Below are 26,297 nucleotides of genomic sequence, written 5' to 3'. Positions count from 1 at the left end.
ATTGAAAGTGAAGGGCAATTTCCTGCTAACCTTTGAAAGTGAACCATTCTCAATGGTCAAGTGCACCGCATCCATTCCCTAGGCAGCCATGCATGCAGTTCAACACATCACTATGGCCATGGATAGTAATCACGTCACCCAACCACTCAAGCTGTAAACACGGTCACACACACACACAGCGATTAGCTTCTCTGCTGCAACTGCAGCTCTCATCCCTCCTACATGCTGTGGTTGGTTACTTTGTATTGATATCCAATACCTTCACATCATTTTGGTATTTGTCTTTTAAAACCACAATATGACGAGGGAGACACGTCACACAATGTCCAGTCTGGTGGATCTAAACCTTCCAGGAAAACTGTACAAGAATAATCATCGCTTGGCAGTACAACAGGATAATCAAAACCCATGCAGTCCACACGAAAGGGATAGGACATGCAGATCCAAACCCATTCAACATGCACATACATTTTCTGAACAAGTGGATTATCATTAGATGTGCGGCCTTATAAAATCAACAATCCGCTCTAGAATTTCTAAGCTAAAAGGTATATTGCACACAAAAGCCTCTCGGATAAAGACAAAAAGCAAATGCCATATAGGTTTAAGAGGAAAGCCCATTGTTAAATCTCAGCTATGCCCTGTGGCTAACAACTCTAACAACATTGACATTAAACCACTGCCTCTGGCATTATTAACAGTTTTGAATATTCAAAATGGGTGGAAGTACATTTCCTTAATGCATTAATCAAAACAAATGATTATTCCACAACTGTTAGTACAGCTAATTCTTTTGGCAATGCATAGTTTGTCAAAGATTCATTCTTGTTATTGACTCCCAAAACCGTGGGGCGACTGTACCATCCATTGCGTGATGTGTCCCCATTCACTGTCTACATTGTCCGATTTGTTGTCCAATTTGCTGTCCAAGCCGTAATATTTCTGAGGAAAGAGCGGGAGAGGAGAGGAAGGGTGGAGGGAGGACACTCACAGCTCATCGAACTTTCATCATTATCTAGCTATACGTACTTAGTATTCTAAACCATGGCTTTAACCATGGTGATTTTATATTGTCATAGAAATTGCTGTAACAAATAACTAACATATATACGGGATTGCAAGCACATTTTTTACTACTTAGCATTTGAATGCAAGCACATTTTTACAAGATGATAATGAAAGTAGAAAAACAGTACAGGAAATAAATAAAAAAGCAAGTAGCAACAAGCCTACCTTCTGAACCTGATAGCTCTATAGATCAACACCACGGGAGAAGCAGCCAGAACAATGGAGAAGAGGAACCAGGGACACAAAGGGAAATAATAAAACAACAAGTAGTGACATTGGGAAACAGAAAGAAAATAGAAAAAAAGATGAGGCCGGGAGAGAGAAAGGAAAAAAAGGAGATAGAGAGAGAATGTAAAGCTGCATAGGAGAGAGAGCAGTACAGTAATTAGGGTAAGGTCCACACAGTGGCAGGTTATTGCTAAATGACAGGGACATGGAATGTGGAATGTGCCATGGACAAAGTGTGGTAGGCCTAAGGTAACTGACCCCAGGATAGTGGTCCTCTGTAGCTCAGCTGGTAGAGCACGGCGCTTGTAACGCCAAGGTAGTGGGTTCGATCCCCGGGACCACCCATATACAAAAATGTATGCACGCATGACTGTAAGTCGCTTTGGATAAAAGCGTCTGCTAAATGGCATATTATATTATTATTATTATTATAGTCTCAAGAGTTCACATGAGGGTCTCAGGGAGGGAACATGTGATTGAAGTCGCCAGGGTAACCAGGATTCTTTCCGTCCGTGGCTCCCTGAGGTTAGTGACAGTGTGTTGGCATCTCAACAGTAGCATGGCCTGTGTCACCTGAGGCGTGTCTATTCCCATGACCACTGCTCACATAGCCCTTCAAGAGGCAATCACCCAAGAGGCGACACTGTCTGAAGTCAAGTCATGTTTTGACAAGATCCAAAACATGGCCTGTTTCTCAGAGACTCTGTCGACACACTCTGCTATGATTCACCAATATTGCTCGACTATATTCTCAATTATCTTTGAAGAAAGAGATCCTTAAAAACGACATGTATTTCAGTCAGTGTTACCAATGGGTACAGTAGCTTTGTACACAGACAAATACTGTTTTCACTCAGAACTGCACCGGCCATCTTTGTTAGCAGGTACATACAGTTATTTTTCAATGCAAATAGACCTGAGGTGAGACAACCAGATCTTCAAATGGTCCAAAACACACTCCAAAAGACAAAGATGGAGACCAAACAGGCCCCAAAGAAACTATCCCACGACACTACGAGATGCATTCACATCATATAAGCAGGGCTTGCCATTAACTTTTTAAGCCACTTGTCCTTCAGACAATACAATCATTCTACTCCCATGAGCTCTGCTGAGATTGGGAGAAGTGTCCAACACATCGCATCCAGAAGACACTGATGCAATTCTAATCTAAGTAATTGATTGATATTGTAATTTCAGTGTGATATTTTTACTTGTCCATTTGGACAACTTAAATCTATATTCTGCTTTTCCGACAAATTTTTTTACAGGCTTACGAATTAATTGATTATGAAATGCATTAAATAGCGATTGCAATCACCAAGAGAAGTCTGATGAACTCCCTATGGGCGGTTCCTTAAAGTGTTTGAAGAGTCTCTTCTAAATAGCTTCCTGTTTACTTGTACAAACTTTTTGATCTGGTCTTGGTGGACGTCTACGTGAGCAAACAAGCGAACCAAACAAGATACTCCTTCCGATCTTGTTCAACAACCGGTTTCAAATAGCTGTTCTATACGCTGTACCTTTGAGCTCAGTCTACCAGCTGTGGTTGCTGAGACAAAATAGCTCTCCCCAATCCCCAATACCAAGCCAACAATGCTCCTCATGGTTTTAACACTAGAACAGCCATAGGCTAACGCCCCCTGACGTTTGATTTTGTACTAAAAATAAATCTGCCATTTCGAAAGCAACGTCCTCCTCCTTCTCTGACTTTTCCTAAACAGTTGCATTTTACATTGCGCAGGTGTCAGAATTTTAAAGTCACAAACAGAAAAGTATTTAGAGCCTGTTTACCTGTTGTTTTTTTCATACCTAATCCAAGGGGCCAAGACAAATGCACTGCTGGGCGAGGTACCCAGGCACTAATGCATCTCTCTCCTCACTGGATGAATACCGTCAATGGATGAATGGGCGATAGAAACTGATAATCGTGCACGCGACCTTAGAATTACATTTGAATGATGAGGATGAGTAGGGAGATCCAATTTACAACAAAAGTGTAATGATTATGAAGAATTGAACACCAAGAAAGCAGCTACTGCTGCCAAGGAGACAGCCAAGGCAACAGTGTGTCGTCCTCCTTTTCCTCCCCGCACCCCAGTGGGGAGGTGCACCATGCTCTCAATAAATCAACTGGCTAGCTTGCCTGTGTGTAAAGAGAAGGGCGGGCTGTACATTGATCCTGCTGCTCTGATCGGATAGAGCGAAGCGGTCTCCGTTCACTCTTCATATTTCACCCGAAGCCATCTCCGTTCACTTGCTTCATATTTCACCCGATCACTTCTCATCGCATGTTTCGGTCTGATCATTTAGATTGCTGCTGCCTCCTGTTAGCCTGCTACTATGATAAATCAATAGGTGAGGATGTTTGCTAGTAAGCTATCAATGTGCATAATATCTAAGAAGCAAAGCGAGAGTAGGGAAAGAAGAAGAAACGCTGATGTGCATTCAGTCTGAGTGACAGCAAACTTGACTGCCCGCTGCAAGTTGAGTACAGGACACACAGACGCAGTCACACACACACACGCTCCTGCTGCTCCAAATATGCAGAGATAGGTATTTGCCAACATCTACTTAAGACCTATTCGCACGGGACTATCATTACTAGAGAACATTGGTTATGTATTTATTACCCCAAAATGTCCGTTATTCCAGAAGACGATTCGGACGGGATTTTTTTTCTCTCCAAACTGCCCTGTGTAATTCTGTCTTTTAAAAAAAATATAAATTGATAGTTATGATGGGAGCGTGGAGGTTTTTTTCTAGGTGTGAAGATATTTCAACAAGTCCGGGCGACAACAGGCTACACTGATAACTCGAGCTCGGTTCCCAAGTCTCTAAACCATCTTTGGTATAGTGTCGCCATAATATTTGAATTGAGGAAGTGTGATCCTAATCACTAGAATATTTTAGCGATCCGCAGTAGAAGACATCCTAAATGCCCCCCAGTCTTCAGATGTGAGTTAAACAGTGCACTTGCACTTGATATGCGTTTCATTTCCAAACGTTTAGCTCAGTTGTCTGCTGTTTCACAATCTATTAACAGCAAGAAAAATATTTTTTGATGCCTTTGGAGATGTTCAATTAAATTGCGCATAACCTATAAACAAAAGCATTCACTGTGAAAGTTGATACATGTAGGCCCTTCGTATATAGACTATGTGCAGCACTTCGTTCAATTTATCGAATCAGTTATTGTTTTCTTGCTCAAACTGCGAGCAACACCTGTCAAACATTTCTCTCAAAAACACAGGGATGTCGATTCGCACGGGACTAATATTAATCAGAAGACCAAAAAACAGTAGGTTATTCTGGCTGGAATTGTAACTCTCCTACCATGTAAAAGTTACTGCCATGGCAGATTCGGACGGGACTAAAATGACAGATGTTGTGTTTTGTGCTTGTGCACATACAGTAAATACATTACCTGACCTCCCCCAGTAAAACGAATCCCGTCCATATAGGGCTTTAGGCATAATAAAACACTTCTGTTTTTTCTAATCACGAGTATCAACTGTCAATTTACGGATACGATTACAGCTAGGTTGACACACCCCTAATAACAACACAGTAGATGAATTTGATCAAAAAATCTAAATCAAATGTTATTTGTCACATGCGCTGTATACCGTGAAATGCTTACTTAAAAGCCCTTAACCAACAATGCAGTTCAAGAAATATAGAGTTAAGAAAATATTTACTAAATAAACGACAGTAAAAAGTTTAATGAAAAAGTAACACAAGAAAATTACATAACAATAATGACGCTATATAAAGGGGGTACCGATACAAAGTCAATGTGCGGGGGTACAGGTTAGTCAAGGTAATTTGTAAAGTGACTATGCTTAGATAATAAACAGTGAGTAGCAGCAGTGTAAAAACAAAAGGCGATGGGGGTCAATGTAAATAGTGGCCATTTTATTAATTGTTCAGCAGTCTTATGGCTTGGGGGTAGAAGCTGTTATGGAGCCGTTTGGTCCTCGACTTGGCGCTCCGGTACCGCTTGCCGTGCGGTAGCAGAGAGAACAGTCTATGCCTTCGGTGACTGGAGTCTTTCACAATTTTTTGGGCTTTCCAAAGACACCGCCTAGTATATAAGTCCTGGATGGCAGGAAGCTTGGCCCCAGTGACGCACTGGGCTGTACTCAATACCCTCTGTAGTGACTTACGATCGGATGCCGAGCAATTGCCATGCCAGGCGGTGATGCAACCGGTCAGGATGCTCTCGATGGTGCAGCTGTAGAGCGTTTTGAGGATCTGGGGACCCATGCCAAATCTTTTCAGTCTCCTGAGGGGGAAAAGATGTTGTTGTGCCCTATTCACAACTTTCTTGGTGTGTTTGGACCATGACAGTTAATTGGTGATGTGGACACCAAGGAACTTGAAACTCTCGACCTAGTAATGATAGTCCCGTGCAAATAGGGCTTAAGTAGATGTTGGCAAATACCTATCTCTGCATATTTGGAGCAGCAGGAGCGTGTGTGTGTGTGTGTGTGTGACTGAAACTCTCAGCCCTGTCGATGTTAATGGGGGCCTGTTTGGCCCTCCTTTTCCTATAGTCCACGATCAGCTCCTTTGTCTTGCTCACATTGAGGGAGAGGTTGTCCTAGCCCCACACTGCAAGGTATCTGACCTCCTCCCTATAGGCTGTCTCATCGTTGTCAGTGATCAGGCATACCACTGTTGTGTCATCAGCAAACTTGATGATGGTGTTGGAGTCGTGATTGGCCACGCAGTCGTGGGTAAACAGGGAGTACAGGAGGGGACCAAGCACATCCCCCTGAGGGACCCCAGTGTTGAGGATCAGCGTGGCAGATGTGTTGTTGCCTACCCTTACCACCTGAGGACAGCCCATCAGGAAGTCCAGGATACAGTTGCAGAGGGAGGTGTTCAGTGCCAGGATCCTTAGCTTAGTGATGAGCTTTAAGGGCACTATGGTGTTGAACGCTGAGCTGTAGTCAATGAACAGCATTCTCACTTAGGTGTTCCTTTTGTCCACGTGGTAAATGGCAGTGCGATTGAGATTGCGTCATCTGTGGATCTGTTGGGGCGGTAAGCGACTTGGAGTGGGTCTAGGGTTTCCGGCATGATGGTATTGATGTGAGCCATGACCAGCCTTTCAAAGCAATTCATGGCTACAGGGCGATAATCATTTAGGTAGGTTACCTTCGCTTTCCTGGCCACAGCGACTAATGTGGTCTGTTTGAAACATGTAGGTATTACAGACTCGGTCAGGAAGAGGTTGAAAATGTCAGTGAAGACACTTGCCAGTTGGTCCACGCATGCTTTGAGTACACCTCTGGTAATCCGTCTGGCCCTGCGGCTTTGTGAATGTTGGCCTGTTTAAAGGTCTTGCTCACATCGGCTACGGAGAGCGTGATCACACAGTTGTCTGGAACAGCTGGTGCGCTCATGCATGCTTCAGTGTTCCTTGCCTTGAAGCAAGCATAAAAAGGCATTTAGCTCGTCTGGTAGGCTCGCGTCACTGGGCAGCTCGCGGCTGGGTTTCCCTTTGTAGTCCGTAATATTTTTCAAGCCTTGCCACATCCGACGAGCATCAGAGTCGGTGTAGTAGGATTCAATCTTAGTCCTGTATTTACACATTGCCTGTTTGATGGTTCGTCGGAGGGCATAGCGGGATTTCTTATAAGCGTCCGGATTAGTGTCCCGCTCCTTGAAAGCGGCAGCTCTTTAGTTCGGTGCAGATGTTGCCTGTAATCCATGTCTTCTGGTTGGGAAATGTACGTACGGTCACTGTGGGGATGACGTCATCGATGCATGAATCTGGTGACTGAGGTGGTATGAATCCCGGAACATATTCCAGTCTGTAGTAGCAAAACAGTCTTGTAGCATAGCATCCACGTCATCTGACCACTTCCGTATTGAGCGAGTCACTGGTCGTAAAGAGACGGTAGCAGCAACATTAAACAAAATTAGTTACAAACAATGCAAAAAAATATAAAAAAATTGTACAGTTGGTTAGGAGCCCGTAAAACGGCAGCCAACCCCTCCGGCGACATTATACATGATACGAAGGCAAAAGGGGATGACCGTTCTCTAGCGGTTACTTGAAGGCTGAGAAGCCCAGCGGTTCTAGTGTTAAAAGCCCTACAGTGCCTTGCAAAAGTATTCATCACCTTTGGTGTTTTTCCTATTTTGTTGCATTACAACCTGTAATTTAAATGGATTTTTATTTGGATTTCATGTAATGGACATATACAAAATAGTCCAAATTGGTGAAGTGAAAATAAAAAAATTACTTGTTTCAAAAATTCTAAAAAATGAATAACGGAAAAGTGGTGCGTGCATATGTATTCAACCCCTTTGCTATGAAGCCCCTAAATAAGATCTGGTGCAACCAATTACCTTCAGAAGTTACATAATTAGTTACATAAAATCCACCTGTGTGCAATCTAAGTGTCACCTGTGTGCAAACCTGTTTCAGTCTTCCAGAGATTTGAGTCTGGGACAGAGATTTACCTTCCAGCAGGTCAATGACCCTAAGCATACTGCTAAAGCAACACTCAAGTTGTTAAATGGGAAACATTTAAATGTATTGGAATGGCCTAGTCAAAGCCCAGACTTCAATCCAATTGAGAATCTGTGGTATGACTTAAAGATTGTTGTACACCAGCGGAACCCATCCAACTTGAAGGAGCTGGAGCAGTTTTGCCTTGAAGAATGGGCAAAAATCCCAGTGGCTGGATGTGCCAAGCTTATAGAGACATACCCCAAGAGACTTTGGGGGGGGTGAATAGTTATGCACGCTCAAGTTCTGTTTTTATGTCTTATTTCTTGTTTGTTTCACAATAGAAAATATTTTGCATCTCCAAAGTGGTAGGCATGTTGTGTAAATCTAAATCAAACAAACCCCCCCAAAAATCAATTTTAATTCCAGGTTGTAAGGCAACAAAATAGGAAAAATGCCAAGGGGGGTGAATACTTTCGCAAGCCACTGTATTCGCCCGGAACTAGTTTTGCTATAGAATGTCGGTTATATAATTATTACACCAGCATGTCCATTTTTCTAGTGGACGAGTTGGACGGGATTAGTTTTACCAAACTGACACAGTAATAATTTTTTTTCCTCATTCAAAATTGACCGTTATGACGGAAGCCTGGAGGCTCTTCTAGGCGTAAAGATATTTCAAATGTCTAGGGATAGCCTAATATTGGCCCAATGGCCTTCAGTTTGGAGAAAGTCAAAATAATAATGCATATCAATAAGAACCATGAACTGTAAGCTATGCAGACATTTAATTACCTGATGTATTTGTCAATTTATTCATTGGCACATCCACTTCATCTTTTAAAAGAGATGACTGGCACTAGGAAAGTTGATATGTGACAAAACAGTTAATTCATCTGTAGGCTACATGCATATAACTTTGTTTTAAGCATACATTTGTTCCCATGTTCTTAACCAAACTGGGTGTGCCACCTGTTAAACTCTGTAATATCCCTCAAAACACAGGGATGACAATTCACACAGGATAAGTATTATCAGAGGACCTGGTAGTTTGCTGAAAAACAGTAGGTTTTTAGGGCTGGGATAATAACCTTCCTGCCAAGTAAAAATTACTGACATCGCAGATTCGGACGGGCCTAAAATTACGGATGTGGTGATTTGTGCTAGTGCACATAATTACATTACCTGAGCTCCCGTGGTAAAACGTATCTAGTACGAATAGGGCTAAAGACACCCTACCCCTCTCGTTTAACTGGCCTGTCCATTTGCCAGCACCACTAATGCAGAATTAACAGCACTCTCTCGCGTTCAGCCCTGCAGTCTATGCTTTGGCCGGTATGTGATTCTCAGTTCCACCATCAGCGGAGCTGACCCTTTCGTCCACTGTAACTCTTCATTTAATTAACTAGCTGCGCTGTTCAGACATAGGCCTACCACATTTTGACCCCACCAGTCAGTCAGTCTTTTTATTTTATTTTATTTATTTTAGGGGGTAGATCAGCTTTAATAGTGCAGATAGACTGTAGATCCCATCAATGTAATTCTCTGCATGATTTCCAATCTCCCATATATTTTTTGGTATATATACAGTGCCTATGGAATGTATTCAGAACCCTTGATTTTATCAACATTTTGTTATGTTACAGCCTTATTCTAAAATTGATGAAATTGTTTTTCCCCCATATCAGGGGTGGCAGGTAGCTTAGTGGTTAAGAGCGTTGTGCCAGTAACCGAAAGGTCGCTGGTTCTAATCCCCGAGCAGACTAGGTGAAAAATCTGTCGATGTGCCCTTGAGCAAGGCACTTAACCCTAATTGCTCCTGTAAGTCGCTCTGGATAAGAAAAAAAATCAAATCAATCAACACAATAACTTATAATGTCTTAGCAAAAACAGGTTTTTAGACATTTTTGCAAATGTATTACAAATAAAAAACAGAAATATCACATTTACATAAGTATTCACACCCTTTCCTCAGTACTTTGTTAAAGCACCTTTGGCAGCGATTACAGCCTCGAGTCTTCTTGGGTATGACGCTACAAGCTTGGCACACCTGTATTTGGGGAGTTTGTCATGGCTAATATATGAATGTTATCTGATGTTAGGAAGTTATTGATTTCATGAACCTTATTTCTAAGGCTACATACAGGACTATTTTCAGACCTTTCCTTGGTAGCTTATCAGAGATTGACATTATATTGAAAAGAGCAAACAACATGTTAACACCTTAGTGATGTGGATACAGAGGAACATGAAACTCTCGACCCGCTCCACTACAGCCGGTATATGTGGATGGGGGCGTGCTTGGCCCTCCATTTCCTGTAGTCCATGATCAGCTCCTGTCTTGCTGACTTGAGGGAGTGGTTGTTGTCCTGGCACCACACCGCCAGGTTTCTGACCTCCTCCCTATAGATGGTCTCATCGTCGTCGGTGGTCAGGCCTACCACCGTCGTGTCTTCAGCAAACTTAATGATGGTATTGGAGTCGTGCGCAGTACACAGTCGTGGGTGAACAGGGAGTACAGGAGGGGACTAAGCACGCACCCGAGGGGCCCCAGTGTTGAGGGTCAGCGTGGTGGCTGTGCGGTCTACCCTCACCACCTAGGGGGTGGCCTGTCAGAAAGTCCAGGATCCAGTTGCAGAGGGATATGTTCAGTCCCAGGGTCCTGAGCTTAGTGATGGTGCTGAACACTGAGCTGTAGTCAATGAACAGCATTCTCGCATAGGCGTTCCTCTTGTCCAGGTGGGAGAGGGCAGTGTGGAGTGCAATAGAGATTGCATCATCTGTGGATCTGTTGGGGCGGTATGCAAATGTCTTATAAGCACCCGGATTAGTGTCCCACTCCTTGAAAGCGGCAGCTCTAGCCTTTAGCTCGGTGCGGATGTTGGTTGTAATCCATGGCTTCTGGTTGGGATATGTACGCACAGTCACTGTGGGGGCGACGTCATCGATGCACTTATTAATGAAGCCGGTGACTTATGTGGTATTGGATGAATCCCGGAACAGATTTTAGTCTGTGCTAGCGAAACAGTCCTGTAGCTTAGCATCCGGTTCATCGGACCACTTCCGTAATGAGCGCGTCATTGGTACTTCCTGTTTGAGTTTTTGCTTCTAAGCAGGAATCAGGAGGATGATCAGATTTGCTAAAGGGAGGGCGAGGGAGAGCCTTGTCTGCATTTGTGTGTGTGGAGTAAAGGTGACCTAGAGTTTTATCGCCTCTAGTTGCACAGGTGACATGCTGGTAAAAATGTGGTAAAACAGATTTCAGTTTCCCTGCATTAAAATCGCATTTTCGTGTTTGCCTATAGCCCTCTACAGCTTGTTGAGTGCGGTCTTAGTGCCAGCATCGGTAAATAGTATGGTCTGCAGCTTATCATGAGGTACTCCAACTCAGGTGAGCAACAACTTGAGACTTCCTTAACATTAGAGTTTGTGCACCAGCTTTTCTTAACAAAGAGACACACCCCTCCCCCTTCGTCCTACCCGAGGCTGCCATCCGCACTGTGGGGGCGACCAAAATACATTAATAAAAGCCCCAAAAACGTCCTTTTAGAAACTGTGTGTGCACTGCTGGTGGAAGAAATGGCTCGAAGTCGCACTAAAAGGAATATAATGTTGCGGATAAAGTTAGGCATGACACATTTTAATGTGTACAACATATAAAGACCTACATCACTATACAGAGAGCGTGTCCGTTTTTCGTCAAGAACGAAAAGCGTCACTTAATTTTTCAAGTGTATATAAACACGTAAATATTTAACTTGCCTCGCTCAGTGCAAATGTATTAATCAGATGAGTTACAGTCACACAATAAGCTTAGGTACTGTACCTCCCGCTTTGCGTCCCAACTAGCTTCAAACATACCGAGCTCACCTTTCTATTTGGAGGGGTCCCCGGACGCCCACTAAGGGCAGCCCGGATCCCCCTCCCCGCCAACCACCGCCCGGCCGTCCTGCTGCCGTCACGATGCAAACTTAGTGTGTGCCATACAGACGTCGTCAATGATGACGGCCTGGCTTGCAGATGGGATCAGGGAGGTTGAAAGTTCCCAGGTCAGAGGCTCAGATGACACTACAACGACAACGACCTGATGATTCAGATTGGCGCTACTGTAGAGATACAGCTAGAACTCCACTCTTCTGGCTTGAGAGTTTCTCCGGTTGAAAAGGATATCTCCTAAAGTTAGCATCTGGATGGTAGTAGAAAGCATAGCCACCCTCTGCTCGTGTTGCTCAGACGCAACGTCGTTGGAGCAGCAAAACAAACCACCGATAGTCAACTAGAGGCTTCACTAAGGAGCACAGCCCACTAAGCTACTTTGAGGCTGACCAGACTAATCTGAACACTGACAGTTAATCTGGTGAGTATGACGGGAGGGGGTGTGTGCCTGCTCATGTCTACCATAACACAGGGACGGTGCTATTTGCTCAACCACATGTGTCTTTTGAGTGTCTCATAGCTGGCATATTTCACATCTAAATGGGACAAATGCTAAATATAATGACAAACTCACAGAGGTAGGACTAAGTCACTATTATTTGAGTCACAAGCAAGTCTCAAGTCACAAGGTCAGAGTCGCAAGTAGAACGGGTTGAGTCTCGAGTCAAGTCCAAGTCGTACATTCTAACAGCAAGTCACAAGTTTTTTCAAGTCAAGTAAAAATATATAAAATATAGCCTACATGCAATGACTTGTTCAACTACAAATCTTTGTCTATTTATTGAGGCTACAACACATTTTGATTATGAAATACATTTTAACAACAAATTCCAAATGCAAACAATCAATTTCAAGCAATTTTGACATACCAAAAGACCAGTAGGCCTATGCTAGTAATTGTTGCTTGATGCCCCATTGCTGGTGAGCTTTCATAGTAAACAGTTAATATTCTTGATCACACAATTTTTGGCATATTTATGGAAATCCTCTTTCTCTACAATTTGATGTTTTCGCTGCACCAAATCCTATAGTTGTTGTACAGCAAATCAGCAAACTGTTTGCTAGCTCAGTGGTTCTCAAACTTTTTGACCCGCGACCCCCAAAAAGGAGTGGTTCAAAGCTTGCAACCCCCTTCGCACACACATGCATACAATCACTACGCCTGTCATTATAGTCTTAAACGGTGATGCATTTTCAAAAACGCAAGATACAGAAATAAACTCTTTTAAACCTGCATTCTGAGCTGAAATCATTCGTGTTAGCAGTCAATATCAACTGGGAATGTCAAAATGTTGAAGGTAGCGCGATGTTACAGCTATCTTTAGACATATAGCCAGTACCCACCACTGAGGTATATACGGGTAATTATAACCCACCCAAACTAGGCCTATCTGAAATATGAAAATTATCAATGAAATTACCAGGTAGCCTATTGTTCTGGCAAAGATGTGTCCGTAGCAGATTGGTAAACTATTTTATATGGATAATATGAGGTAGGCTCAGCCCAGTCAAAACTGTTCGCTGCTCTGGCACCCCAATGGTGGAACAAGCTCCCTCACGACGCCAGGACAGCGGAGTCACTCACCACCTTCCGGAGACATTTGAAACCCCACCTCTTTAAGGAATACCTGGGATAGGATAAAGTAATCCTTCTACCCCCCCCAAAAAAAATAAATAATAATAATAATAAATAAATAAAAATAAAAATGTGTAAAGTGGTTATCCCACTGGCTATAGGGTGAATGCACCAATTTGTAAGTCGCTCTGGATAAGAGCGTCTGCTAAATGACGTAAATGTAATGTAAATGTAGGCTACTCTGTTTTTGCCAGGCAACACCAGAGAAAATGAAATAAGCGCTTTCTGGTTACTGAAATGGATATAATTATATGTGTGCCCACCTTTGCGCGCCAATGCTGAGGTATAAATATAAATCATAATTGGTAAGCTATATGTAGCCTATTAAAATATGTATGAAAAAAAAAAACTTTTTCCCAGTTTCACACTCGCGACCCCCCCAAAACATTCTCACTGTGCTAGCTCACCGACTTGTGTTGATTGACAGATCAGTGGGCCAAGTGTGCGTTTCACTAGCCAATCTGTTGCATGTTTTTTTTGTTGCAAGAGCGATACTGTCTGCGTGGAGAGTAATCCACAGAGACTGTGGTACAAAATGAGACAAAACGTTACAAAACCTGGCCAGAAAATGTCAAGTCATCAGTCTCAAGTCAGTCAACTCCAGAGTCTTGAGGTTCCAAGATCAAGTCAAGTCTCAAGTTATTATATTTTCTATCAAGTTGAGTCTCAAGTCATCATATTTGTGTCATGTGACTCGAGTCCACACTTCTGGAAACTCAAATCATAGTACACTAAATAACTCACAAATGTACACAGAGTATTCAACACATTAGGAACACCTTCCTAATATTGAGTTGTACCACCTTTTGCCCTCAGAACAGCCTCAATTCATCAGGGCATGAACTCTACAAGGTGTAGAAAGAGTTCCCCAGGGATGCTGGCCCATGTTGACTCAAATGCTTTCCACAGTTGTGCCAAGTTGGCTGGATGTCCTTTGGGTGGTGGACCATTCTTGATACACACGGGAAACTGTTGAGCATGAAAATCCCTGCAGCGTTGCAGCTCTTGACACACTCAAACCAGTGCGCCTGGCACCTACTAACATACCCTGTTCAAAGGCTCTTAAATCTTTTGTCTTTCCCATTCACCCTCTGAATGGCACACATACACAATCAATGTCTCAATTGTCTCAAGGCTTAAAAATCCTTCTTTAACCGGTCTCCTCCCCTTCTTCTACACTGATTGAAGTGGATGTAAAAGGTGACATCAGGTGACATCAATAAGGGATCATCGCTTTAAGCTGGATTCACCTGATCAGTCTATGTCATGGAAAGCGTACACTCAGTGTACTATCACAGTGTAGATATGATCATACTGTTAATTAAGCTAAAAACCTAGGGTTTCTTAGTGCAGGGTAGCAATGTTGGAGTGAGAGTGAGCAGTGACTGTAAAGCTCTCTGTAGGATTAATGTGGTCTAAGAATAGTGACCCAAGAAAGGTGAGGTTCCCTTAGGTAGGGATCAGAGGTGCTAAACCACAGCAAGACACAATCACCCCATATGTAACACCACAGAACACACAATCAAAATCTAGAGATTATAGCCTCTATTGGCAGAGAGCGAGCCAAATGGTGATTTAATGAATCTAGAAGGGGCTTGAGTCTGCAGAACCAAGAGAGATGCAAAGCTAGCAGGCAGCATGTAGCATAATTCAATGCTTTAGTCCCTCACAGACAATACGTCACTCATTTACCAAATGGATACCCAGCTATTGAAACGTCAGCCTTGGCAGCATAGGGTCCATTTCAACTCAGCCAATTCAGGGTAATTTTTGTTCAATTAATGAACTGAAAATTACCCAATATTTTATAATAAGAAATGTCCCTTTCACGGATTGAATTTTGACAAATAAAATGGAATTGACCCCAGCCCTGCTTGATGGAGTACTTACTGAGACTCTGAGGGACTTGCAATCTCCTTTGGTCCAATCAGAGCCATTACTTAATCTCACAGTGGGAAACTAACCTACAGACACTACAAATACAAATCTCAGCCAAAACAAAAACAATCCAAATACCTCCCCAACCCAAACAACAGTAATTTCTGAACACAATGTGAACATCTATTGGACCTAAGCAACATGCTTGAGAGTTCCCCATTGCTTTAAGAGAATAGGTGTCAAATGTACAAATCTACTTATGTGCCCATGGTCATATGACAACTGAACGAGTGTGCTAGTGATGCTAATTGGTAAGTTCAGCCAGTGCAAGTACTGGTCAAGCTCAGGTGGGGGTTAAGTGCTTAAGACTTCCAGGTGAACCTTATTTCGGAGCAATGATTGTCCTCCACAATGAAATCTGGAAGGGGACTGTGGATCGGTCTACATCCGTTCGTACGTTAGTCACACGCAATTCTCAGACAGCACTGGCCCGATTTTGACAAAACTTGGGTGAATGATGTGTCTTGCCATAGAGATCCGGCATTTACAAAATTACAAGGCGGGAGCTTTAGTAATTAACTGACATTTGTGAGTCACAACAGAAAAGAAGAGGCGAAGCGAGAGGGATAACTTGGCCCAAAAATCTTTCTCCAGCAGGTGCCGTTTTTACCAAGAGTTTGGTTAACAAAAAATTTAATGGCTAATTTGATCGAATAGAAGTTCTGTAGTGCTTAGGTTGTTACGAGTGTACTGATCAGTAGCAACTTTAAGAAAAAATACTTTATATCTGAGTTGTGCCTGTTCACACGCGTATCTGCCTTCTCATTGGCTAGAATGGTCCCACCTGATCTTGACTCCTCCCGACTGCCTTCTAGTCCGAGTACCAGTCTCTTTAGCTAACATGACATGGAGTACAGGGAGTGGATTAGCTAAAGAGACTGGTACTCGGACAAGAAGGCAGTCGGGAGGAGTCAACTGCCTTCCATTTTTTAAAGACATTTCATTTCATTGCTAGAGCGGCCACTTGAGTATCTGGTCAATATAATGGATAATCTGTGGTCACAACAAATGACTGACATGTGTTAGTTACACGCAATATATCAATTGGCCCAAAGTGGGGGCACTGCATCACTGTTGCCTTGTTTATATATACACTAGATGACTGATAAAAGGGTGCTGTATTCAAAAAACATTTGTGGGGAGCTATTGAATTGCATTTATTAAATGTCTACATTCGTTTTTGCCACATTTATTCTATTACAGACACTTTAACGCATACTTTTAAATGATTTGTGAGCTAAACATAAAAATACTTAAGGTAATTGATGTCACTGTCCCCACTACAACAAATAATACTTAAATATGTGTGACATTGTCCTTGAAACATTTAATTGAAATACAGTTGAAGTCGGAAGTTTACATACACTTAGGTTGGAGTCATTAAAACTCGTTTTTCAACCACTCCACACATTTCTTTTTAACAAACTATAGTTTTGGCAAGTCGGTTAGGACATCTACCTTGTGCATGACACAAGTCATTTTTCCAACAATTTATTTCACTTATAATTCACTGTATCACAATTCCAGTGGGTCAGAAGTTTACATACACTAAATTGATTGTGCCTTTAAACAGCTTGGAAAATTCCAGAAAATGATGTCATGATTTAGAAGCTTCTGATAGGCTAATTGACATAATTTGAGTCAATTGAAGGTGTACCTGTGGATGTATTTCAAGGCCTACCTTCAAACTCAGTGCCTCTTTGCTTGACATCATGGGAAAATCAAAAGAAATCAGCCAAAAAAATGGTAGACCTCTACAAGTCTGGTTCATCCGTGGGAGCAATTTCCAAACGCCTGAAGGGACCACGTTCATCTGTACAAACAATAGTACGCAAGTATAAACACCATGGGACCACGCAGCCGTCATACTGCTCAGTTAGGAGACGCGTTCTGTCTCCTAGAGATTAACGTACTTTGGTGCAGAAGTGCAAATCAATCCCAGAACAACAGCAAAGGCCTTGTGAAGATGCTGGAGGAAACAGGTACAAAAGTATCTATATCCACAGTAAAACAAGTCCTATATCGACATAACCTGAAAGGCCGCTCAGCAAGAAAGAAGCCACTGCTACAAAACCGCCATAAAAAAGCCAGACTATGGTTTGCAACTGCACATGGGGACAAAGATCGTACTTTTTGGAGAAATGTCCTCTGGTCTGATGAAACAAAAATGTAACTGTTTGGCCATAATGACCATCGTTATGTTTGGAGGAACAAAGGGGTAGCTTGCAAGCCGAAGAACACCATCCCAACCGTGAAGCACGGGGGTGGCAGCATCATTCTCTCTACTATTATTCTGACATTTCACATTCTTAAAATAAAGTGGTGATCCTAACTGACCTAAAACAGGGAATTTTTACTCGGATTAAATGTCAGGGATTGTGAAAAACTGAGTTTAAATGTATTTGGCTAACGTGTATGTAAACATCCGACTTCAACTGTACATAGCATCATCAATCCAGGGTTTATATACATCATTGGGAAAATGGGTCTGTCCTCCTAACACACCAGAAAATAAGCTTAGTGCACAGCTCAAGAAAGATGCTCTGCTGACTGGCAACATCCTCTGGATGTCATAATGCTCTCTCAGTGGGTCAAAGAGCATACAGTGCATTGGGACAGTATTTAGACTGCTTGATATTTTCCAAATTTTGTTACGTTACAGCTTTATTCTAAAATGGATTAAATAAATACAAATCCTCATCAATATACACACAATACCCCATAATGACAAAGCCAAAACAGTTTTTTATTATTTTTTGCAAATGTATTACAAATAAACAAAGTTTATTTGCATAAGTATTCAGACAATTTGATAGGAGACTCGAAATTGAGCTCAGGTGCATCCTGTTTCCATTGATCATTCTTCAGATGTTTCTACAACTTGGAGTCCACCTGTGGTAAATTCAATTGATTGGGCATGATTTGGAAAGGCACACACCTGTCTATATAAGGTCCCAAAGTTGACAGTGCAAAAACAAAGGAATTGGCCGTAGAGCTCCGAGACAGGTTTGTGTCGAGACACAGATCTGGGGAAGGGTGCCAAAACATTTCTACAGCATTGAAGGTCCCCAAGAACACAGTGGCCCCAATCATTCTTAAATGGAAGAAGTTTGGAACCACCAAGACTCTTCCTAGAGCTGGCCACCCAGACAAACTGAGCAATCGGGGGAGAAGGGCCTTGGTCAGGGAGGTGACCAAGAACCCGATGGTCACTCTGACAGAGCTCCAGAGTTCCTCTGTAGAGATGGGAGAACCTTCCAGAAGGACAACCATCTCTGCAGAACTCAACCAAACGTCATGTCTGGAAGAAACTAGGCACCGCTCATCACGTGGCCAACACCATCCCTACGGTGAAGCATAGTGGTGGCAGCATCATGCTGTGAGGATGTTTTTCAGCGGCAGGGACTGGGAGACTAGTCAGGATTGAGGGAAAGATGAACAGAGCAAAGTAGAGAGATCCTTGATGAAAATCTGCTCCCGAGCGCTCAGAACCTCAGACTGGGGGCGAAGGTTCACCTTCCATAAGGACAACGACCCTAAGCACACAGCCAAGACAACGCAGGAGTGGCTTCGGGACCAGTCTCTGAATGTCCTTGAATGCCTGGACTTGAACCCGATCGAACATCTCTGGAGAGACCTGAAAATTGCAACTGTCCTGCGACACTCCTCATCCAACCTGACAGAGCTTGAGAGAATCTGCAGAGAAGAATGTGAGAAACTCCCCAAATGCAGGTGTGCCAAGCTTGTAGCGTCATACCCAAGAAGACTCAAGCTAATTGAGGAGAATAATAACAATTCAACATTTCTATTTGATACTGTCGCAAAGCTAACTAAAAAGCAGCATTCCCCAAGAGAGGATATATTTCACTTCAGCAGTGATGAATTCATGAACTTCTTCGATGAAAAGATCATGATCATTAGAAAGCAAATTACGGACTCCTCTTTGAATCTGTGTATTTCTCCAAAGCTCAGCTGTCCTGAGTCTGCACAAAACTGCCAGGACCTAGGATCAATGGACACTCAAGTTTTTTTTAATCCTATATCTCTTGACACATTCATGAAAATAGTAAATGGCCTCTAAACCTTCAATCTGCATACTGGACCCTATTCCAACTAAACTACTGAAAGAGCTACTTCCTGTGCTTGGCCCTCCTATGTTGAACATGATAAATGGCTCCCTATCCACCGGATGTGTACCAAACTCACTAAAAGTGGCAGTAATAAAGCCTCTCTTGAAAAAGCCAAACCTTGACCCAGAAAATGTAATAAACTATCGGCCTATATCGAATCTCCCATTCCTCTCAAACATTTTAGAAAAAGCTGTTGTGCAGCAACACACTGCCTTCCTGAAGACAAATAATGTATACGAAAGACTTGTCTGGTTTTAGACCCCATCATAGCAAAGAGACTGCACTTGTGAAGGTGGTAAATGACCTTTTAAATGGCGTCAGACCAAGGCTCTGCATCTGTCCTCGTGCTCCTAGACCTTAGTGCTTCTTTTGACACCATCGATCACCACATTGTTTTGGAGAGATTGGAAACCTTAATTGGTCTACACGGACAAGTTCTTGCCTGGTTTAGATCTCATCTGTCAGAAAGATATCAGTTCATCTCTGTGGATGGTTTGAAACTTTTTGTCCAAACATGATGCAGAAAAGCTTATCCGTGCTTTTGTCACTTCTATATTAGACAACTGCAATGCTCTACTCTCCGGCTACCCGGATCAAGTACTAAATCAACTTCAGTTAGTGCTAAACACGGCTGCTAGAATCTTGACTAGAACCCAAAAATTGGATCATGTTACTCCAGTGCTAGCCTCTCTACACTGGCTTCCTGTTAAGGCTAGGGCTGATTTCAAGGTTTTACTGCTAACCTACAAAGCATTACATGGGCTTGCTCCTACCTACCTCTCCGATTTGGTCCTGCCGTACATACCTACATGTACGCTACGGTCACAAGACGTAGGCCTCCTTATTGTCCCTAGAATTTCTAATCAAACAGCTGGAGGCAAGGCTTTCTCCTATAGAGCTCCATTTTTATGGAATGGTCTGCCTATCCATGTGAGAGACGCAGACTCGGTCTCGACCTTTAAGTCTTTACTTTAGACTCATCTCTTCAGTAGATCCTATGATTGAGTGTAGTCTGGCCCAGGGGTTTGAAGGTAAACGGAAAGACACTGGTGCGATGAACTGCCCTTGCTGTCTCTGCCTGGCTGGTTCCCGTCTCTCCATTGGGATTCTCTGCCTCTGACCCTATTACGGGGGCTGAGTCACTGGCTTACTGATGCTTTCCATGCCAGCCCTAGGAGGGGTGCGTCACTTGAGTGGGTTGAGTCACTGACGTGATCTTCCTGTCCTGTTTGTCGCCCCCCTCGTGCTTGTATAGTGGAGGAGGCTACACTCAGCCTTGTCTCAAGGTAGTAGGTGTCATGACTCTCTTGACAGTGGATCAAAGGACTCAGATCAGCTAGGCAAATGGCTGACAAAAACAGACCCTCTCACCCACAGAAGAGGGGGGTCTGTGCCCGTCTTGACACCTTAACACTGGGTCGTAAATTTAAGCAGGAGAGAACTCTCCCCCTGGATCTTTAGTATTGAGAAAATACTTAAACTGTTGCCCAGTCAGTAACGCCCCAAGTGAGCACAGACATTGTGTCGGCGTGATGGAACACCCCCTTTTTACCCGAGGATAAAAAGCCTTGGAAACTACATTTCCAAGCAGACCAGAAAACGTGAGAGTGGCGACTGCACGTTTAGAATGGTTAGAACTTTGAATGAGAAAGACCAGCCGACGTGAAGGGCGAGCTCACGTTATAAATGGTTGAACCTCTACAGACCAGCCGACGTGCAGCGGGAGCTGAACGTTACAAATGGTTGACACTCTAAGACCAGGAAATGTGAGATGTTAGTCCACACATTTGAAATGGTGAGAAACTCTGAAACTCTCAATCTCTATACAAGAAGAAGAAACTCACTAGACCATAGCATTACCAGTCTGCAGCTGGCATGTAAAGTAGGTACAATAAGTTTGACTCTATTTGTCCCTCTCTCCCTCCTATTGACCCCTCCCATTTTGATAACCAAGCAGTCATGCTGTTAGTCCGCTAGGGACTTTCTCATGTATTAAGTATGTATGTATTCTGTGTTATTATTTAGTTAGCTAATAAATAAATAATTATGCCAATTTGTGTATTGCTGATTCATCAATAAGGTTAGGGTTCCTGTAGATATCAAGGAGTATGTGACGTTCAGAATGAGACTGATATGATTAATAAGTGACTGTTATCGATATATAACATATATGTCTAAGAGTTTAATTCGGGAGATGGTAACTCGTTAAACAACTTATTCCGTGGTGTTCCAAATTCCTAATGAGTTAATTCTTTTTCTTTCTTTTTTTATATTTTTTTTGGGGGGGGTAGATCAGCTTAATATTGCAGATAGATTGTAACTTCCATCAATGTAATTGTCTGCATCACTTCCAATCCCCCATGTTTATATATATATATATATATATATATATATACTCCCCTTTATTACTTTTCAACCCCGCCATCCTTTCCCTACTTGGGGTAAATTAGTGAACAACAATGCCCAGGCCTCTACTTCCAGCCTATACGTACTATCTACACCTTATGGACACAGTCAATTTTACAATAATTATATTTTATTTGTTTTTGCTCCTGAACTTCTTCTACTCTCAACCTCTCCGATCATTTTCATGATGTCCATCCGGTTTGCTTTTATATGCCATATCTTTCTAACTGTGCTCTTTCCCAAAAGCTCCCAACATACAACCTATATACTTATTATGGACACAGTATGCTTACATTGTTAGATATCTTTGTTATTATTTGTTGTTATTTGTTATTAGTCCCATCCTTCAACTCCATTCAACACCTCCCATCTATCTCTTAACACCATCCATATAGGATTTCTATTTGCCATATATATTTCAACCATACTGTGATGTTTTACAAAAGTTCTTAACCTTTCCATTCTCATTGCTTCTACAGATTATGAATTAAAAATAAACATTTTTGCTAAAAGTATTATTATATTATTGATCGATTGACTATGACTTTTCAGATCACCCAGTAATGCTATCTGCAAGGTTAGCTCCAGGTAAATATGAGTTAATTGTTACATGATTCATTTAAAATCGGGTAACAATTAAATCGGGTAACAATTAAACATAGTTTGTTGATTCGATAAATAACAGTCAATAGATTAATGAAAGTCACGTCACGACATAGGTGGTCTGTTGATATCCCTCTGGTGGTGTGGGGGCCTTGCTTTGGCAAAGTGGGTGGTGTAATATCCTGCCTGGTTGGCCCTGTCCGGGGGTATCGTCGGACAGGCCCACAGTGTCTCCCGATCCCCACGTCTCACCCTCCAGTATCTATGCTGCAATAGTCTATGCGCCTGGGGGCTGGGGGTCAGACTGTTATATCTGGTGTTATTCTCCTGTCTTATCCGGTGTCCTTTATGCATTTAAGTATGCGCCCTCTAATTCTCTCTCTCTCCCTCCATCCTCTCCCGGAGGACCTGAGCCCTAGGACCATGCCTCGGGACTACCTGGCCTGATGCCTCCTTGCTGTCCCCAGTCCACCTGGTCGTGCTGCTGCTCCAGTTTCAACTCTTCTGCCTGCGGCTATGGAACCCTGACCTGTTCACCGGACATGCTACCTTGTCCCAGACCTGCTGTTTTTTTAACTCTCTCTCTCTACCGCACCTGCTATTTCAACATCTAAATGGCCGGCTATGAAAAGCCAAGTGACATTTACTCCTGATGTACTGACTTGTTTCAACCTCTACAACCACTGTGATTATTATTTGACCCTGCTGGTCATCTATGAACATTTGAACATCTTGGAGAAAAATCTGGCCTTAATGGCCATGTATTGTTATAATCTCCACCCGGCACAGCAAAAGGGGACTGGCCCCGCCTCAGAGCCTGGTTCCTCTCTAGGTTTCTGCCTTTCTACTGAGTTTTTCCTAGGCACCGTGCTTCTACATCTGCATTGCTTGCTGTTTGGGGTTTTAGGCTGGGTTTCTGTATAGCACTTTGTGACATCTGTTGATGTAAAAAGGGCTTAATGAAAACATTTGATTTATCGATTGTAATCGCTGCCAAAGGCGCTTCAAAGTAAAGGGTTTGAAGACTTATGTAAATGTGTTTTTTGTATTTTACCCACCTTTCTCCCCAATTTCAATCTTGTCTCATCGCTGCAACTCCCCAACGGGCTCAGGAGAGACGAAGGTGGAGTCATGCGTCCTCCGAAACATGACCCGCCTAAACGCGCTCCTTAACACACGCCAGCTTAACCCGGAAGCCAGCCGCACCAATGTGTCGGAGGAGACACAGTTCAACTGGCAACCGGGGTCAGCCTGCAGGCACTATGACTTAAGAGTGTAGACTAATTTGTTTGGTAGAAATTCCCAGCTATGCATTCTAGTGCAGGAAAGTGCAATGGAGATTATGGTACACCATTAACACTGGTGACCTCTGGACCCACCCTGGCACAGGATGAAAAGCCTCTCAGTTTAAGAATAAAACACTGTTCACAGGAAATGCCTTTTGTCTTTAATAACAGACACAGCTTCCCGACCCGACTCCTTGGTCATGTGACATGGGTCATGGTGCCTAAAGCTTGGTGTAATTTTGGGATCAAGTCTTTGTAAGGTACCTTACTACACCTGGTCTGGTTTTGTCTGTCGTCTGGAACTGTAGTTGTGTTGAAGTTTTTTATTTTTTATTTTATTTCACCTTTATTTAACCAGGTAAGCCAGTTGAGAACAAGTTCTGCAGGTATGGATACTATTTTGCATGCATGTTTGTGCGCATGTGTTCTATGTGCTCTATAACATAAGTGTGTACATTATGTGTGTATTGGGGTGTAATGTAGTGCCCTCTAGTTATACCTCTTTCTGTTGTCTCTCCAGCTCCTTCATACGGATTTCTCTGGCCTCTGCCCTGGCCACCCTCTTCAGAGCAAGCCTGGCCTCTGCCTAAGTTAGGGAGAAAGATGAAAACAGAGGGAGAAGGAAAGGGAGGAGGAATAGAGAGCAAGGGAGAATGAGAGAGAGATAGTTAGTTTAGCATGAACTCCATCATCCTCTATTAATGGAGAGGATGAACATGTGACCAGATATCCTTTTCCTAGGCAGGGCTCATGTTCCCAACAGTTTGACTACAGTATGTTGCAATGCACTGCTGGGAAATTAACCACATCGACTTCCATTAATATCACAATATTGCTTATTTTGAAATATTGTACAGTATATGGCACACAATGATTCAGTCTTTAAATACATATAAAAGGCAAACACGAACACATGCAACCCTTGATTATAAAAATAATTCTAAATGCAGAATTCCACATTTAAAACACCAAGATATAATTTGGAAGGCTGATATGTGAGTAAAAGTAGCACCTGACTAAATGACTATCAAAGTGAGTTACAGTATAATTTATTTAAGAAGCCTATTATGGAAAACATAATGTGTTTATATTTACATGTGAGTGTATTCCGGTTTGTATATTTATGTGACATTTTATTAGTCGTATGTACAGGATACACATGGTATACACCGTCCAATTAAATGCTTACTTGCAGGTTCCTTCTCGACAACAATAAGAAATAATAAAATAACACCTTTGGGATGAATTGAAACACCGACTGCGAGCCAGGACTAAATCACCTAACATCAGTGCTCGACATCACTAATGCTCTTGGCTGAATGGAAGCAAGTCCCCGCAGCAATGTTCCAACATCTAGTGGAAAGCCTTCCCAGAACAGTGCAGGCTGTTATAGCAGCAAAGGGGGTACCAACTCCATATTAAAGCGCATGATTTTGTAATGAGATATTTGACGAGCAGGTGTCCACATATTTTTGGTCATGTAGAGTATTTACATGTGTTTTGGGGAAGGAGGGATTGGGGGATCAAGCGTTTCAATTGTGCAGTATACTAAGAGTCTGGTAGCAGCAGTTGTGATGTGTGTGTTGCGTTCAAGTACAGTACCAGTCAAAAGTTGGGACACACCTACTAATTCAAGTTGTTATTTTATTTTTACTATTTTCTACATTGTAGAATAATAGTGAAGACATCAACACTATTAAATAACACATATGGAATCATGTAGTAACCAACAAAAAGTGTTAAACAAATCAAAATATATTTTATATTTGAGATTCTTCAAAAAGCCACCCTTTGCTTTGATGACAGTTTTGCACACTCTTGGCATTCTCTCAACCAGCTTCATGAGGAATGCTTTTCCAACAGTCTTGAAGGAGTTCCCACATATGCTGAGCACTTGTTGGCTGCTTTTCCTTCATTCTGCGGTCCAACTCATCCCAAACCATCTCAATTGGGTTGAGGTCAGGTGATTGTGGAGACCAGGCAATCTGATGCAGCACTCCATCGCTCTCCTTCTTGGTCAAATAGCCCATTGTCCTGTTGAAAAACAAATGATAGTCCCACTAAGCGCAAACCTGATGGGATGGCGTATCGCTGCAGAATGCTGTGGTAACCATGCTGGTTAAGTGTGCCTTGAATTCTAAATAAATCACAGACACTGTCACCAGCAAAGCACCTCCACACCATCACACCTCCTCCTCCATGCTTCATGGTGTGAACCACACATGCAGAGATCATCCGTTCACCTATTTCGCGTCTCACAAAGACACGACGGATGGAACCAATAATCTCCAATTTGGACTCATCAGACCAAAGGACAGATTTCCACCGGTCTAATGTCCATTTCTCGTGTTTCTCGGCCCAAACAAGTATTTTCTTCTTATTGGTGTCCTTTAATAGTGGTTTCTTTGCAGAAATTCGACCATGAAGGCCTGATTCACGCAGTCTCTTCTGAACAGTTGAGATGTGTCTGTTACTTGAACTCTGTGAAGCATTTATTTGGGCCGCAATCTGAGGCTGGTAACTCTAATGAACTTATCCTCTGCAGCAGAGGTAACTCTGGGTCTTCCATTCCTGTGGTGGTCCTCATGAGAGCCAGT

General features: G+C 42.6%; 1 protein-coding gene across 4 annotated transcripts in view; it reads right to left on the bottom strand.

Annotated features, from left to right (window-relative positions):
- The window catches only part of LOC121536629 (leucine-rich repeat flightless-interacting protein 2), a 107,133-nt gene that overhangs the window by 56,849 nt on the left and 23,987 nt on the right, over positions 1 to 26,297 (bottom strand). For 2 of the 4 annotated variants that reach the window (XM_041844034.2, XM_041844038.2), the window contains exons 2-4: positions 24,200 to 24,286; positions 1,234 to 1,251; positions 862 to 942 (exon numbers count right to left, since the gene is read on the bottom strand). In XM_041844034.2, coding sequence (XP_041699968.2) covers positions 862 to 942; positions 1,234 to 1,251; positions 24,200 to 24,286 — 186 coding nt within the window. Of the gene's footprint in view, positions 1 to 861; positions 943 to 1,233; positions 1,252 to 11,635; positions 12,108 to 24,199; positions 24,287 to 26,297 lie in introns of those variants that run through there. The other 2 variants (XM_041844035.2, XM_041844037.2) reach the window with 2 other exon arrangements.

The sequence above is a fragment of the Coregonus clupeaformis genome, chromosome 23 (genome assembly GCF_020615455.1).
Source record: "Coregonus clupeaformis isolate EN_2021a chromosome 23, ASM2061545v1, whole genome shotgun sequence".
Taxonomy (NCBI): domain Eukaryota; kingdom Metazoa; phylum Chordata; class Actinopteri; order Salmoniformes; family Salmonidae; genus Coregonus; species Coregonus clupeaformis.
This window is presented reverse-complemented; position numbering and strand designations above follow the sequence as displayed.